Source organism: Paramormyrops kingsleyae, chromosome 11 (assembly GCF_048594095.1).
Source record: "Paramormyrops kingsleyae isolate MSU_618 chromosome 11, PKINGS_0.4, whole genome shotgun sequence".
Lineage (NCBI taxonomy): Eukaryota > Metazoa > Chordata > Actinopteri > Osteoglossiformes > Mormyridae > Paramormyrops > Paramormyrops kingsleyae.
The window spans coordinates 14,170,590-14,188,260 of NC_132807.1; the positions used below are offsets into that span (position 1 = coordinate 14,170,590).

A 17,671-nucleotide genomic window follows, 5' to 3' on the forward strand; every position below is an offset into this window, starting at 1 on the left:
CCAGAGGATTGGGATATTCATTCCTTCTCTTAATTGGTCAAATGAAAATTACATTATCTGGACCATATCTGTACATGTTTCGGGTGAAAAATCAGTCACAAATTAACAGGCAACTGAGATACTACAGGGCTGTAGCCATCACTTGCCCTATAATAACTAAATCTTGAGCTTACTCTACAGTGCAGAGTTTACATATGGAATGTGTAATTAACTTGATAAAAAGTTGGATTAGATCTGGCAGACAGACTGGAAGAGAAAATGACATACTGCTTAGTCTGGCCGGAGCAATAAAGCATAATGTCGGGCCTAATAATCCCCCGGACTGTTAACCTGCAACCAGGCCAAAGAGACGTAATGGTGATGGATCCGTGAAGGCAGTGGATCAGACTCAAGGACAAAGGACATCACTTCAGGTGGAATCAGTACATATGGCACAATCGAGGCATGCCAGCGCAAGAAATACCCCATTCAGATCAACTGGGTTCTTCAAAAGGTAACCATCTAACAGTACATCTAACCACTGATGGTCCAGAAGGACAGAGGAGACCTGTGCCTTTGCCATTAAGGAGAAGCACCTGCGAGAGTCTGTCTCCTGCTGTGTATCAGTCAGCACAAATAATAGGATTATGTTCCCAAACATGGCCATTTATCATTTTGCCAAGGAGGGCCGCAAATGAAAACCAAACCCAGGCTCCTAAAAAGCCCAGGCTGACAGAGGGTGGAGCCAAATCTCCAACTTGGGTAAATCCTGTGGCGTAACACTATCTGCTTTGGGGGTGAAAAACAGCCAAGCCCCGTCTGTCTCACATTAGCAAATCCTCAAGAAATAGCTATTTTCCCATCGGGTGGTACAGTAATGATGCAGCTGGCATTCAGAAAGCACTCAGCTCTTAGCGCTGATACAATCAGCCTGCCGCCACGTCTCTTCCTGCCAGTTCTCTTCTGCTTTCCTACATTCTAATGGTCAATAAGATTTGAGGCTGGAGCTCCATCTCAATCACAGAGTCATATAGGGCAACGAGAGGTGACCTGGAACATTATGCTAATGCATAGAAAAGGGTCAGATGGCACAATATATGAAATGGAAGGTAGGGTTCAAAGCAGACAAACTTTTAACTTTCTGATTGGCCTGATTAACGTACTGTAGTGATGGCAGACATACAAGTGCCCTTTATTACTCACCTTCGTGTGGAGTTTGGCGATCTGCTTCTCGTCTATATTTGGTTGCTTGTAAACTCTACTCTTGTAGCGAAACTGTAAAATGAATAAAACGGAGCAAATATTATTGTCATTGTCATTTAACCAAAACTGATTTGCTTTCACGTTGATAATGGTTCCCAAATACATGTGCCCTAAATGACAGTTCTGAAGCAATGTGAAATACAGTAGAAAGGCACATCCACTTTTACTCTGCACATACCGTCTTTACACATAGATAATGTGCATAGCGACAATAAAAACACGGCACATTTGGACCAAAATTTTGGCTAAAACTGTAGATATTAAACATCAGCAGGTAAAACACAGATGATTAGCCGTGCTTCTTGTACATTGCAGAGTAGCTGCATGGAAATAGGAATTCCAGAGGAGACATAACCTCTAATGCAGGCACCCCTTTGCTGATTGGCTGGGGGTAATCTCTGAAGAGACGCTCTTCCTCCAGAAACTTGCCGTCCCGCCCATTGCTTGCAGGCTGAAAGAGGCCGTAGTTCAGGACATCCTTCAGGCTTTGGTTGAGTGTGCACAGGATCCGTTGCTTGGCAACCCACACAGTGGCATCGGGGTTAAACCTCATGCATTTCTGCTCAAAACAAAGAGAAGACTAATCGTCACACTTTTTAGCAGAGGAGAATGTGCAAAAAACATAATCAATGCTCCATAATCAACGTCTCTTGCAAAAGGCTTTGTTTACAAATACATAGGTAGTGGCTTATTTATTTATAGCATAAAGTATTTCTTAATAAAATAACACTGGTAGACCAGGTTTATTTTCAGTAACACAATATCATTCTGCTACAAAGCCGGTTACAGGTTGAAAGATACACACCAGCATTGCTAGTTGCACCAATTAATAGCAGAGTATGGTAACAGTCCTGCTGACAACTTGCTGACAGTACATATAACCATCTGATAAGGCAAACACTAGCAGTAAAGCCTAAGAAGATAAGATAGAACTTTATTGATCTTCCGGGAGATGGGGGGGGGGGTTTCATCACAAAAATAAATCCAGCACAACAGTGCCCAAAAAAGAAATAAAAAACACCCAACAAAGTATATAGAACAGTGCAGGTAGTACATGAGGCAGAAACGTGCAATCTGCAGCTTGTCAGAAAAATGAAAGCATGTTATTTTACAGAGAACATTTGTCTGCTAATTATACAGTAAAGCGATTGCAATAAATTTCGGAAACAGCTGAATATATCTAACTGCTTACAACAAATTAGCCTCTAACATCTAACACTTTCCTCCATTATTCAGTCATTCTAGGGTAAAACAAGTAATTCTGTTTCCACTACGACAAACATGGCTGCCCAAACTGAAAGCATTTCCTCATGAAGGGGATAAAGGGCACCATGTGTCTCAGCCATTAAGCGGCAGGCTAATTCCAATGGTGTGTACTTCCATCTGAGGGTCTTCTCTACACAGAACTAAACTACCTAAACACATTACTATTAGCAGACAGTACAGAAAGCCACACTGGCAGTGTAAAATAAGCCATTAATGCTGCTTGGATTTCATGTATGCAGGACTGAAGATACAAAGGCAGGCACAAAAGGACTGAGTGACTGCATCCTGCACATCCACTGATACAGGTACTTTCCCAGAAATGAAAAGCACAAAAATGTTATTCAAAGACATTGTGGAGAGCATCGGTGTATATTCTGTTCTAGCATCAGTGGCACTCCCATAGTGTGGTGGCGACAGGAATCCTCCAAGCTTTCTCATCCTTTTACTTAATAGAAGACTTGTGAGTTTTGCACTACAATGATTTCCCTCTCCTGCCAGAAAACAGATTCATACAATCGCACCTGCGATCCGGAATTCAAACAGATGGTAAAATAGTCACTTTCCCAGCCCAGGGCTTCTCCTTCTGCAGCGTAATGCTTGTTTGAAGTTAAGCCCCGTAAGCTGCTGTCAGTTTAATTTCACCTCAAGCCTCCAACCTCTTCAATTCACCTTTTACTTATTTCTGGACTGATGTCCTAAGTTTAAAACAAGGCTCACCCAGATGAACCCACACATAATATGAAAAATCTTATTAAACAGGACATGCAAATTACAAAGCAATGGGATTCAACTGATCATTCAAATCTGAATGTAGATTTTCATATGTGGGTGTCAGTATTAATCCGGCCAAGTGTCAATCTTCCTAGACAAAAGCACACACAGTGTCCTGAGCCTGAGGAAGGGGAACGTGTTGGGGAGGGAGGCAGGTGGTGAGTGGAATCTTGCGTTTTGCCATGAAACCTCTGCCTGGAGATGACAGACAGGCCGGCTGCGTGGCTCTGGGCTGGCGACAACGAGCCTGTCGGCCTCCTGTCAATCAGGCCGAGTGTCAGGCCGCAATCCAGTGGCAGATAATTGAGTGGCGGCAGCAGCAGACGTGTGAATTGTGCTCAGATCCTGCCAGGCCAGAGTATGGGCAGCTGAACAGGGATGCAACAAAGCGGCAACTGAGTGCCTCTGAAGCAGAAGCAGAGCGGCACCTGCGTCCTCTGGTGGGCTGGCTTGGGCATGACGTGGACAGAGGGATGGGTGGGACACAATGCTGTAAAGGTGGCCGTGATGTTCCAAAAGGTCGCAGAGCCCTGCTCTTTCTATGTCATTCCACTAATGGGCAATATCCCTTTGAAAGCATATTGGTGATACAGGGCCCCAGCTACGAAGCTGGATGGGCTACCCTAGTTACAAAATACTGCAGGTTGTACTGGGCTGGCCTGCAGAATGATCAGAACTCAGAACTTCCAAACTATAGCCTATTTGAAAGGAACAAAATGATTCCCAGACTTTGTGCTGTAATGACACGTTTTCTTGCAGAAACATAGACGATATAGAGGCAATCAGTGAAATGGGTTCTCACCCAGAAAACTAAATATGAGACTCATAATCAATTCCTTTTGTACAACAATTGAAAGGCAAAAAGTAACAGACCAGTAATTTGACTTAAAATGACTTCCATCCACTTCTCTTTCATAATGTTTGATACCCGAATGATGGGAGATAAACTAGCTCCTCTACTAATCCTAATAATGTATAGAAATGTATCTATAATTTCTGTTCTTCAGAAACCTTATCATGTGTCAAACAAAATGAAGAATGCATGTTTTACAATCATGGCCTTAAAATGCCGTGCAGGTATAGAGCAAACCGGATCAGACAGAATGCCACACTCATGGGAACAGAGACTGTCGTAGTCTTTTGTGCATGTGTACTAGATTGCCCAAAGACAAAGGTGCTTCGCTTGAGGCCACAGCCACACATTAAGAATGGGCAGGAAGGCGGCGGCGAGGCTCTGTGGGCCCATGTGATCACTCACGGTCTGCTGCAGGTCAGGGATGACCACCCGGATGACCAGCGTATTGTTCTGGGTGTCCTCCATCTTGCTGGTTGGCCGCTCTGATGTGGCCTTTATGGTCTCATAGATGGTTTCCTCTTTGGAGCTGTCAGACTCAGATTCCATGGAGTAGTCAGAGAAACTCTGGGCCATCTCATCCTCACTGGATGTTGGGCTCCGGGGCATATTCAGCAGTGCGGCCAAATTCAGCTGTAAGAATAAAACAGGGGTGACAAAAGTGAAAAGAGAAAGGAAAGTTATTTATAATGTTATAAAAACGCAGTTTATGCAAATATGAATTTAAAAGGTTGGGCTATTTTCAGCTGCAAAACGTCCCATAGCTTCCTGTTTAATGGATATTCTGCTACCCTTCTAGGTTTCGCCCAGACAAAAATAATCACATATACTGCAATACAGCATTATGAACAAGAGGGAGATATTGAATATAACGTGGTTTATACTATGTCCTACTTAATTCCAATTTGAATTCTAACTTAATAATTTAATTTTGCTGAAAAGCGTAACACATTTATAAAGCAATATATCAGAAAGGTGAGGCATGTGCAAGGACATTTTTTTAAATGATTTTATATTGTCATCACACAAAATTTTTGTGGTTAATTCAAAATATAATTTTACTTGAAAAATACTTGAATACTTGAAAAAGTTAAGCATTTGCTGTACTCATACAGAACAATATCAATCAGCGATACAATCTGTTCAGAGAATAGCAATGAGTTTTAACATCTGAATTTCAGAAAGAAGTTTACCAAAGGAAAAAAACTGCTGAGTCCTTGGAATCATTATTCCCATTAGGAGAAAAAAGGCACTGAAAATACAGTACAGACACATTTTCAGTTGTGTTATAAACAGAGATGCTCACACGTCATTTTTTGCAAGTCCAAGTCAAGTTGCAAGTCTTTGGTCACAAGTCCAAGTTAAGTCTCAAGTCTTCCACGGTTGCAGTGAGCGTTCAATCATGGACTGCATGCCATCTGGTCTGAACAGAACACTGCATTAATATATCTAAAGAATTTAAAGCATGTACTGCACTATTACAGTATCTGTTAGCATACAGTATTATTGATTAGTGGTACAGTATATGATCACTTTAAACAGGTTATCGCAACGCAATATGAAAAAAAACACACAATGAAAGCTTTCCTACAACAAACCAGAACAATAGTTTTCAAAAATTCAAAACTGATATTTAAAAAAATAAATGAAAGGGGACAGGGGATATCCTGCTAACTGTCAAGCTTAGCATAGACCGCCAACCTCAACCACACCAGTCTCTTACCTGCTATGACGACCATGCTCTTCTACCACCAGAGGAGCTTGCATTACTCAAATGCATCTAACCTGGTGTTAGTATTTTGGAGGTTATCTAGCCACAGTAAAACCCGTTACAACAGGTAGGTAACCTAACCGCACAATCAGTCTTTTTGTCGAGGTGTCAGATGCCTGTGGTGTCATTACTGGTACCAATATAATTTCCAAGATTTGCACGAAAAAGATTAACTAACCTGGAAATGTAACGCATCCAAACAAAAAGTGGGCAATGGCATCACACTGGCATTACACTGGCATTACACTGGCATTACACTGGCTTTTTTTCTCACTGTTGTTGTTTGTTCTGAAGACAGTCTGGGCTAGAGAACAGATATCGTTTTGAGAAAAGCTGTTAACTGCAATATTTTGCAACCTATTCAGGCCAAAATGGCTATATATGGCAAAGAAGTATGTTTGGATGACCAAAAGCCTGGATGAGGGTTTGGATTTCAAGGGAGCGCTAACACTGGAGCAAGGCCTGCTGAACCTGCACCTTAAATAAACGACCTGATTAGAACGAATATCTGGAGGATAGGCCAAAATACCATGTGCGGGGGATGGAACATGCTTAGCTATCGCTATAATATTACTATTACTTTATTTGTCTGAAGGCCCCTTTCAGAACACATGGGTTCCTTTAACCACATTCAGAATGCATGACTACTCTTGGTGCTTTTTTGGTGCAATTCACAGAGAAATAACAAGAAAGGTCTTATGAAGCCATTTAGTTGAGACATTACCTCTCATAAAGTGGTAAGCTGATATACATAATAAGGCAAATTTATTCTTGTGCAGGTAAAGGTGTGCAAAGTAAAGCATCTTTACACAATCAGTATAACTGAAATTGTCAAAATCTGTCCCTCACTTTAATCACTAAGACTAATAAGCATAATAATACAGCTGACAAAATAGATTACACTTTTTAAATTTTCTTTTCCAATCTGGGCAATTGTTAACGAGATAAGACACTTCACAAATTCCAATTCACAAATTAAAAGCTCCACATATAATTACAGCAAAACAAACATTATATGATGATAATTTCAAAGGAAAAATTACGTTTTGCCTAAAGTGGACATTCATGATGCAGTAAAATGATGGAAATGGTCCTGTTGTAATTGACACAATGCATGTGAAGTACATTTTCATTACAAAGGGCTATATTGTACTGAATAAATTAGATGCTGCATATGAAAAGTTCTGAGTTGGTGACAATGGTGAAGAGGTGTCTTTTAATAAATGGGCAATGGCCTGACGTGGCTTTGCTATTCATAGTGTGCAAGTCCTTTGGAAAGCCTGAAGAACTGGACAGAATAAAGAACATTCCTGAAGAAGGCCATCTATATGCTCACCAGGACTTGACATCACCCAGTAATAATAAAGCATACATATTAGGGATACAAATTGTTGGAGCCAAAGGGGAGTTTAAATATTGGCTGGTAATATCAGCCAAGACTGACACATTGGAGCAATGCTAATATGTTAACCAATATGTCGTGTATCTTGAAGACTAATTTGAGTTTAAACTTAGCTAACTAGCTACCTCTTGGTCGTTGCTACTGTAACTTGCAAAAAGAACATTTTTGTGCCATAAAACAGGCATTTTCCAAAAGCTGTGCTAGTGCAAAGATTATCACTATAACTCAGCAATCATCAGGTTGTGCTTCCTTTATGAATATTAATGAGACTTCCCGCAATTCAGAATATTGTGTGCCAAAACTGCTAATTTGCACGTCTACTTACAGCATGTGAACGCTAGAGTGAACAACCCATTACTGCCCTGAAATGTTTTCAGATCAATGCATTGAATTGTCACCTTAATAATCAATTTATCATGATGCATAAATGCATTTTTACACACCTATTACATATATACAGTACTAGTCAAAAATTTGGACATTCCAAGCCGTCTAAAAAGGAAAGTGATATCATTTTCACTATCACTATCATTTTGGACAGCTTGGCATGTCCAAACTTTTGACTGATATTGTCATATCACATGACTTGGACATCTGACCTAAACACAGTAGAAATGGTTTTAGCGCTTTGACCAGAGAGTGAAGTAAAAATGGGCAATTAGTGCTCAGCTTTTGTGGGACCTTCTTCAGGACAGCTGGAAGAACATCCCAAAGGGCCACCTCATGAAACTGGTCTACAGGAGAAAGTAGAGTCAGCCAGTCCTTGGTGCCAATGGGGTTAAGGGCCTTGCTCAAGGGCCAAATGGTGGGATCACTCAGAACCAGGAATCTGAACCAGCAACCTTCTGAGTCCCAACCCACAGAGCTGCCCCCCAACAGTTTTTTAAAATACTTTTTTGATCAGTGTATAATTCTGTATATCAATTTATAGTTTTTATGTCTTTATAATTATTCTAAAATGTAGAGAATATTACAGATAAACCTTTCTATGGGAAGGTGAGTTCAAAGTTTGACTGCTACTTATAGTTAGAGTAAAAGGTGCATCTGTCCCTCAGTGATGAGGAAGTGTATATACTGTGAATATATATGTATGTCATGCACTTTGTGTTTTAGAAGATTAAGCCTTATTCAGCTGCAGAAACAAGGGCAGAAGGACAGAAAAGTGATACAGTTACCAGTGAAAACAGTATTTGATGACAATAACACACCAAAAGGTCAATGTCCTTCTTCCTAGAAAACACCTGTCCACATGACATTCATCCTTCCACTGTAATAACAAGCATGCTTTTTGGTGGGGGATCAAGGCTCAATCACGATACACCATTATTGTTCAATATAAAATATGGCAAAACTATTTCCAGTTGGGCATGGGTGTTATTTTCTTTGCAATATGTTTCTGTGCATTTCTCAGCCTGACCATCATCACATGGACTTTAGGACAGGGGTCAAATTAAAATGTCACTACTGCCCCCTACCCCAAAATCACTGTCTGGCAGGTGGGTGGCTCTCAGCGCTGGTTGTAATACTCCCTACTGTCCTTTGATCTGTGCATTTAATCCAATTCAAAAATGAGCTAAACACTCAGGTTGAAGCTTCTGACCCAAGACTCTGACAGAGGCCCAGAAAAGTTGTTCTACATGCCTTCCCATGGGTCCTCCCACGTCACTGGGTCCTCCAGATTAACATTTACATATTTAGCAGATGCTTTTATCCAAAGTGATGTACAGGCAAAGAAAATAGCACATTGCAAACTTTCATGCTGTTGAGGAGTCAGCTAGGCAATAGTGCAACTATGCTGACCTTGCACTGAATGCGCAGGCACAAGTGCAAGCAGTTTTGGAGCAGGAGCGACCAAACAGCTACGCAACTATTAAAGTAAGAGCTTAATAAAACTACACAAGAGCCAGTGAAGAGCCAGGAAAGGAGGTGACGTTCCAGTAGCGGCTCTGAGACACAAGGGGGTTTATTACAGAAACTAAATACACTGGGCAAAAGTACAAACAAAAGGACCACGAGGGGTTAGAACGAAACAGGGGTGAAACACTACTAACAGAACTATAAACAAACTACAAAGGGAAACCAGCAAGACAGGGAACAGGCAGCATAAAAACCATCGCACACATGAACATTCTGACACAAGGACCCATTCGGGAAATAAACTAAGGCAGGAACTTAAATACACACAGAGAACCAGGGAAGACAAAGGACAGGTGTAACTCATAATCAATTAACAAACCAAGGGAGGTGCAGGAACAATGAGAAACAAGGGGGAACTGATAACTAATAGGCACAGAAACTAGGGAGCTTTACGAAAACCAAAACCTAGGTAACATTAACTGGGAATATAAAACAAGGCTAATCAATTACAAAATCAAAAGGTACAAAACAAAACTAGAATAGAATAGAAGGAGGGTGAACCAAGTGCAGGAATTAAAGACACAAATAAACAGAAGAATATATAATTGACATTTACAAATAACAGGTTAACTGGCCGGTTTTGAACCCATGACTTGAGGAAATCAGTATCAAAGCCACACACTGAACCCAATGAGCTGAGTGACAGTCCAGGGAGCATTGAAAACACACAAGGATTATCAGACAAGGAATGACAAGACAGGCTAGCCAGCGATACTAGCTGGCCAAACGGGAAAGAGACATGAAGGGCAGGATCAGATGGGTGCTGACCCTGACAGAAATCAGGTTAGTAAAGAAACTCATGGAACAGATGGGTCTTAAGGTGTTTCTTCTGATGACTGGACATGATTTGGCAGCTTATTCCACCATGGAAGAACCACACAAGAGAATAGTTTGGAGTGACACTTCTATCGTGGTGACGGGAGCTCCAGGATGGCATTGGTGCTGACTGAAGTGGGTGAGGTGTGACATCGGAATTCAGGGAACTTAGTGCCAATCCATTAATGGACCCATAAGCCAGCACTAAGGACTTGAACTTGATGTTCGCCCCAATAGGGAGCCAGTGAAGAGACATGAGAATGCTTGGGCTGACTGAGTATCGAACGTGCTACAGCATTTTGAATGCAGTGGTTTGATAGTATGAGCTGGTAGACCAGCTAGTACAGGAAGGAGTAACAAATAGACAGTTCCAAATCAGAGCCAAATGTCCTTAATGTCACACGGGCACTTTTATTAACAGACAGCTGTACATGTACAAGATGGCCACTTCTCATTTCTTCATATATTCAAAGACAAAGGCTCTAGAATCAAGGTTTCTGACAGACAGTTAACTGTGAAAGTCCAACTGTTGGCAGAACCAATATGAAAAGTATCAAAGGACCTTTCCAATGCATGTCACCCCCAGTATTTGTTATGGCCAGCTGCTATCCACACCTCAACGCATCAAACTGTGTTGCTTGACATAACCATAATCGGCACTGGATATATACGGCCATGGAAGTTAATATGCTGCCTAGATCACTGATTACACTGCTGCCAATACAGCTTTGGTGAGGGGCGGGGCTACATTACTTCTGCAGTATGTGCACTCGAGTACAAAACATCTGGAGTGGTGTTCGACCCTTTTGCACACAGTCCTGGAGTACTGGTACAATTTCAGCTGGACCTGCCGAGTGCTGACTGTATGAAATAAATAGCAAGCAATTCCTGGGGGACTGCCGGCTTTGGCGAAGATAATAGATGAGTTTCTATTATGCCAGCCAGAAGGGAAAATAAGCCACAATAACCCCTTTCCCATAATAATCCATCCATAATCCACCTGTCCCTGATGTAGGTGGTACTACAGACCAGGGATGTGCAGAAGGGGACAGTTACCCCATCCCAAGCCAATGCCTCTTTGCACTCCTAAGCTAAGTTGCTGCTCTTGAATTATTAAATGATTCAATAACAACATGGACGTGAACATAGAGTGTGCAGTGATACTGACACTTGTTGAAATCTGGCCCTTACCACACATCATCGAAAATGTCTGCTTTAATACTAGAACTGCAATTTTCAACACCAATGAACGTCAAACTCCTTTAACTGCCAAGCAAAACGTACTTTGGTATGTGCAGCCATTTTGTTTGCGCTAATGTGCCATAGTGTTAGTAACATATGTTAAAGTGAATCTTTTCTTTTGTAACTGATGTGGGTATAAGATTAATTTCACAAGATTAATCTATTGAAACCAATAATATAATCAAAGAGTGCGAAAATATGACACAAACACAACCGTGTTATGGGTTTTACAGCTTTTTTGGGGTTACAGTAGCTATGCAGCTGTGATACCTGACTCCCCCATTGTTTTCTTAATGGGTGAGTGCTACGCTAATACGATGGCCCATTAGTGGAAACAAAAGGTGCGAAAAGGTGCCAAAGTATGTCGCTGCTAGTGGTTAAAGGAGATTGAAAAAATGCTGGCAGTTCTAGTGCTAGATCTTCTGTTCACTAAACTGACATTTTTCTTTTTTTGTTTACTACAGTTGGGTTGATGTCCCCAAAATGCTAAATTATATATTGTGATGTAGCCTTTTGGAATTATTTTTCTGTTAGTAACATGCAGTCATGTGAAAAAGAAAGTACACCCTCTTTCACTGGTATGGTTTTATGTACAGTATCAGGACATAATTAAAAAAAAAATCATCTGATCCTTAGCTGGCCTTAAATTTAGGTAAATACAACCTCAGATGAACAACGACACATGACAAATTATTTGGTGTCATTATTTAGGCCTTTTGACAAAAACTAAGTCAAAATGCGCAGTGTGTGAAACATGAAGTACCCCCTTACTGCTTCCATAGGAATTGAGAGGGTAAGTAGCAGCCAGATGCTGTTAATCAAATGCACTTGATTAATTGATCATCTGCAAGTGTGACCACCTCTATGGAAGCAGAAGTTTTGGCAGTTTGCTGGTCTGGAGCAGTCAGATGTGTGTTAACACAATGCCAAGGAGGAATGATCTTAGAGAAGCATTTGTTGCTGCCCATGAGTCTATGAAGAGTTATATGGCCTTTTCCAAACAATCTGAAGTCCATCATTCTACAATGAGAAAGATTATCCACAAGTGGATAACATTCAAGACAGTTGCCAATCTTCCCAGGACATTCCAGCAAATTCATCCCAAGGTCAGAGAAATGGCAAAAAAAACCAAGACCTACATCCCAGACTCTATAGGCCTCAGTTAGCATTTTGAATGTTAAAGTTCATAACAGTACAATTATAAAAAGATTGAACAAGTATGCCTTGTTTGGAAGGCTTGACAGGAGAAAGCCTTCTCTCTCTAAAAGAACATGGTAGCACGACCATGAACTCCTTTGTATACCAAAGTATTGTAGAATCAAATATGAGGCCATCTGTCCAACAGCTAAAGCTTTGCTGAAATCGGGTCAGGTAACAGGACAATGATCCCAAGCATACCATTAAATCTACAAACAGAATGGCTGAAAAAGAAAATCAAGGTGTTTCAGTGGTCCAGTCAGAGTCCAGAGTTCAACCTGCTTGAAACGCTGTGGTGGGATCTTAGAGCTGTGCATAAATGAAAGTCCACAAACCTCAATGGAGGACTTTGGAATCTGTCTCTTCTTTTACACCTAAAGTTAGAACCTGATAAGGACCAAATTATTATTATTTTTTATGTATTTTATTATTGTTTATTATGTCCTGATAAGACCATAGTACTTTCTATTTCACATGACTTTAAGTGTTTATGATTTGTAGAGCAAAGTGTAATTTCATTAATTCTGTGAGTTTATCAATGTATTTTGTAGCTGCAATAGGTAAGCTACCAATGAGTAAATGAAGTCTAAAAACTTTGTTTTGGTAAATTAGTAGTTTTATGATGTAACACACTCCCCTGCTATAAATAGATCTGTGTGGACAAGAAATGCTCTCTCATATAATTTTTAATGCAAAGAGGCATAATCCTGGATGACAAAAGTTGTTCTATGTTAAAAGTTGATATGCAAATATTAATTTAATGATTAATAAGTAAATAGAGTGAAATTTGTGAAATTATCTGGAGCAAATCCCTGGGTGAGCAGAGTGATCCCACCATTTAGCCCTTGAGCAAAGCTCTTAACCCCAATTACTCCAAGAACTGGCTGATTCTACTTTCTCCTCTATGCCAGTTTCATGAGGAAGCTTCTTGGGATGTTCTTCCAGCTGTCCTGAAGGAGGTTCCACATATGCTGAGCACTAATTGGCCATTTTTCCTTCACTCTCCACTCAAATGCCTTCAGAACCATTTCTACCGTGTTTAGGTCAGGTTGGCCACCTCATATACTGTATATGGTGCATTATAGATGAGAGCTTCATCTCACTGAGCAGGTCCAGATCTTCACCCACACAATGAGCCTGCAGAATGCTGCCACTAAGCAGCACTGCTACAAATTTTGGGGTGATCTGTCTCAAAATGTAATCACTTTCAGTTCAGTACCAATACAATGTTTCTGCAAAGTTTGAAAAAGAAGTGCCAATATTTTTTTGACTACAAAATGTTACAGATTGTGACATGACAGGTACCCCACTCTTAATCTGTTTGGCTGGAAAGTCAAAACATTAAGTGTCAAAACTGCATCCTTTTTTGATATCAATGTGCCAAGTTGCTTCAATTTTGCAGCAACCTGTCTCTAAATTTTAAGCAGTTCCAGTTCCTTATCCATGCAAAGTTTGAAAAAGATCCATAAAATGGATCAAAAAATTAATTTCTGCAGGGGCCCAATTTACCAAAACAAGCTCAGGGGACCAAATCCTGCTTAATTGCTCCTCTTGACTTTCCACTCCATTACAAACCGATAAAGGTGAATTGAGCAAGATGGCTGACAGTCTGCACATTACACATGCCACTTTAAGTGAGGCTGAGAAAAGCACAAAATTGCACTGTGCACTGCATGGGGGGTTGACATGGCAACCAAGAAATATTTCAACATTGTGAAAACAGTCAAAAACAACACATAATAATGATAGACATTGGTTACACATAGAACTATTTTTTAAACCAAAAAGACTAAACTTACTGAGACTTAATGATTAAATGCATTGTATGAGCTGTAAACAATTGCATGTTAATGTAAAAACAGCCTTAAATGTAGCTATTTAGCAGACACTTTTGACCAATGCAATGTACAAGTAAGCTAAGCTTGGGGTTAGAAGGGGGGGGGGGGTCAGCCAGTGTCCTCGGAGCAACTGGGTTTAGGGGCTTTTCTCAAGGGCCCATTGATGACAATTACTCTGTTAATCATACTATTTGAACCCACATGCCTCCAGACATAGGCAGGGGTCCCTATCTCATTTCCCACCCCCGACCCCCAGATAATGCAAACAGTGACAGTTTTTAAAGATGTTTTTAAATAAGAGTGATGGCTGAGATGGATCTGTAGTCTGAAACTGACTAGTACCAGCCAAATCCAAACAACAAGTTGCTGCACTTCTGAGCACACAAGCATCCTGGTGCTGCAATTCAATGGCTAGGCATTAATGACAGCAGTGCACCCGGTGTGTCGTATATGAATCTGAAAACTAGAAAGGACGGGTGCTACACTGAAACGCCTAAAGTCAATACAGTGCCCCTGCCATTCCTTCCTTTTAACTTTATTTTGCGTTTCATCTTAGTAGGCTAATATTACATTTGAAACAGAAAGTCAAACAAAGATAAATATCCTGTCTTCCAAATGTCATTCTAAAGCACATAGCTATCTCTGCGTGTGTCCCTATGAACTGCACCCTGCCCTGCAGCGTGAGGAAGCAAGCTAATTGACTTAGATAAGAATATGTTACACTTTCATGTCCCAGTGCAAGAATAAATAAAATGCTGAAATGAAATTAGGCTGGTAATCACAAAACATCCTTTTATGGAAATGTGAACGCAAATACATTTCATTGGACATTTCCCTGTCTTGGGGATAGGACTGTACTGCACTGTGGATCTCCATGAGACTGTTAGTGTGTCATCATTAAGCGTGTAATCAGGAATTGTCATCCTGCCTAAACATGGACAGAAGTGTCCATGACAAGACTTATATGTATCTGTGACAAAATGTTTTTAAAAACCATGTCTGTGATAAATATCTCATTTTGTCAAAATGTCTGTCAGTCTTCACTACGGTGTTAATCTCTGCTTGTGATGTAATTCTTAGTAAGTGCACAGCCTGCTGAGGCATGAGGCTGTACAGTGTAATTAGCACATTTTGAATGATGTATGAATATTTTAATGCACATTTTTAACAAAAATAATTTACTTTGGTCAATGTTTGTAAAAATTGTTTCAAATTTCCAAGTAACTGGCAATCATCAGCAAAGATATGTTGTCCACGGCTCACAGCTAACTATGGAATAACACGTATTCAACAACATCATAATTCAATGTAAGCTCACAAACTCAACTCATGTGTTCAACATGTATAAGCAAACAATCCCACAAGACCCATCACTGAGTGGGCAGCTAGAGCATTCAGAAAGCTGCCTGATAAAAGTCTCCTAAGGGCCTTTCAGAGCCACTTCACAGCCCCCCAGCAGTTCCAGAACTCAACCACTGAGGTAAATTGGGTCAGCACCTGGGTCAGTGAGTATCTAGCAGGCTCCAGGAAAACTACTCCATGAGTCGCCGGTGTAGGTGACAGAATTACACTCCTCATTATTGAACTGTGTTATATGGGAAAGGAGCAGCTGTCTCTCATCCTGAAAATAACACTAAGATTACAGCCATTAGCTCAGTAATAGATTGCCGTTTTCCTGACACCAGCTGGCATGGGCTGGGGAGGGGCGGGGGGGGTACAGGGACATTGTTGACACCTTTCAGGGGAGATAGCACTTGAAGATGCATCCTATTTTGTGAACCGCGGTGATTACTCAAGGGAACACAGTAAGTGAACCCTGGTCCCAGGCACTTGGGGGTCTTAGGCAGCTGGCTAAACAGTTTCCCTTTTGTGACTTTCAATTCAGCAAAGTACTGGTGAGTACTAACGTAGCAGAACTCATTAAGTGTGTGACACTCCTATGCAATGGTTACATCATCCCCTGGAGTCGAGGGCAGAATTTGATTAGTTGGCTGGTAATCCTTCTGCTGAATGTGTCCATTCCCCACCTGTTGGACTGAACTATCGTTTAGAAACTATAATTTTTGTCTGAATGCATTGTTTTCATTCTTAATTGATTACAAGAAGGGGAAGAACTCAGGAGCAGTCAACACAAGGAAAAAAACTCAACCATCAAGTCAATCATAACTCAAGAAAAATCCCATATGGAAAAAAAAGTAACATATGGGCTTGAAAAGAAGGTTCTATATACTGAATAACAAACGAAATATTGCAAAACACAAGAGCTTATGTTTAAAGTGACTTATTGCCACAGATTGAGAAACATTGATATGACGTGGTCATCTCAAGCCTGCAGCGTTCAGCTTGACTGACCACCATACTGTCTGCTTCTATACCCAGTACCACAATCACAAAATAGAATATCAGGCAAAAAATAGGCTAAAAGAACCCAGGGGCTGCTTTGCCAAAAGGGCGTCATCTGACAATCACTAGATATGGTAATGTTCACTGCAACATCCAGCTGAGTCACTGCAAACTGATCCATGCAATTCTTGCTCAAAATGTCATGTTTGACATTTTACAAGGGAAAGAAGTGAAAACAAAAAAAGTCCTTCAAAATAAACAGATTAACACTGAGGTACCTGTCACGTCACGATCTGTAACATTTTGTACTCGGGGAGCTGAAGGAAAAGCATCAGATGAAATCCAGCTCACAGAAGATGTGTCACACAACACGAGCTTTCAAACATACATCACCCCCCTCGCCACACACACACACACACAGTTTTTATTTTACTTATTATTTCATATAGTGCTTATGTAGTCAGTAAAAAAAAAATAATGATAAATAAGAGAATTTGGATTATTGCAACAATGACCTTTACAAGAAATTCAAGATTCTTTCAGTTCAGAGACAAATGACATAGTGCAGATCTTTGACAGGAAAGGAAGCAATTTGTTTAACAATGATTAATTCCTGATTTGAATGTCACAGGAGTCTAAAAGGAACACAGGCAAAATGAAAGACACCAATTAGAACTGCAAAGACACCTTCTCATTGTGCTCTTATGACGACCAGGACTGCGTATAGGAGCCTGTCAAATGATTAAAGAGAGTGGGAATCAAACAAATGAAGCCGTGTCTTTCCACTTACATGAGTCCATGAGACCAAAGCCTTTTTTACCATGACATGCAGACAGGTCAGAAAGTTCCTTTAGAGACCTAAAGCCATACCATTTAACAATCTCTTAACTCCTTTTTTCTGCTTTATTTCTGAAAAAAGCACAAAGCATGGGATCTCAAATGCTGCCAAGATGGACATCTCATGTTCAGTTGGTTTCAGGTTTTCAGTGAACTCAATACTTTATTGATAGTAC

General features: G+C 40.6%; 1 protein-coding gene across 8 annotated transcripts in view; it reads right to left on the reverse strand.

Annotated features, from left to right (window-relative positions):
* Positions 1–17,671, reverse strand: part of shank2b (SH3 and multiple ankyrin repeat domains 2b) — a 193,697-nt gene that overhangs the window by 141,077 nt on the left and 34,949 nt on the right. For 7 of the 8 annotated variants that reach the window (XM_023805315.1, XM_072718094.1, XM_072718093.1 and 4 more), the window contains exons 2-4: positions 4,538–4,765; positions 1,598–1,801; positions 1,183–1,254 (exon numbers count right to left, since the gene is read on the reverse strand). In XM_023805315.1, coding sequence (XP_023661083.1) covers positions 1,183–1,254; positions 1,598–1,801; positions 4,538–4,741 — 480 coding nt within the window. In that variant the 5' untranslated portion in view covers positions 4,742–4,765. Of the gene's footprint in view, positions 1–1,182; positions 1,255–1,597; positions 1,802–4,537; positions 4,766–5,438; positions 5,556–17,671 lie in introns of all 8 variants that reach the window. The other variant, XM_072718090.1, reaches the window with a different exon arrangement.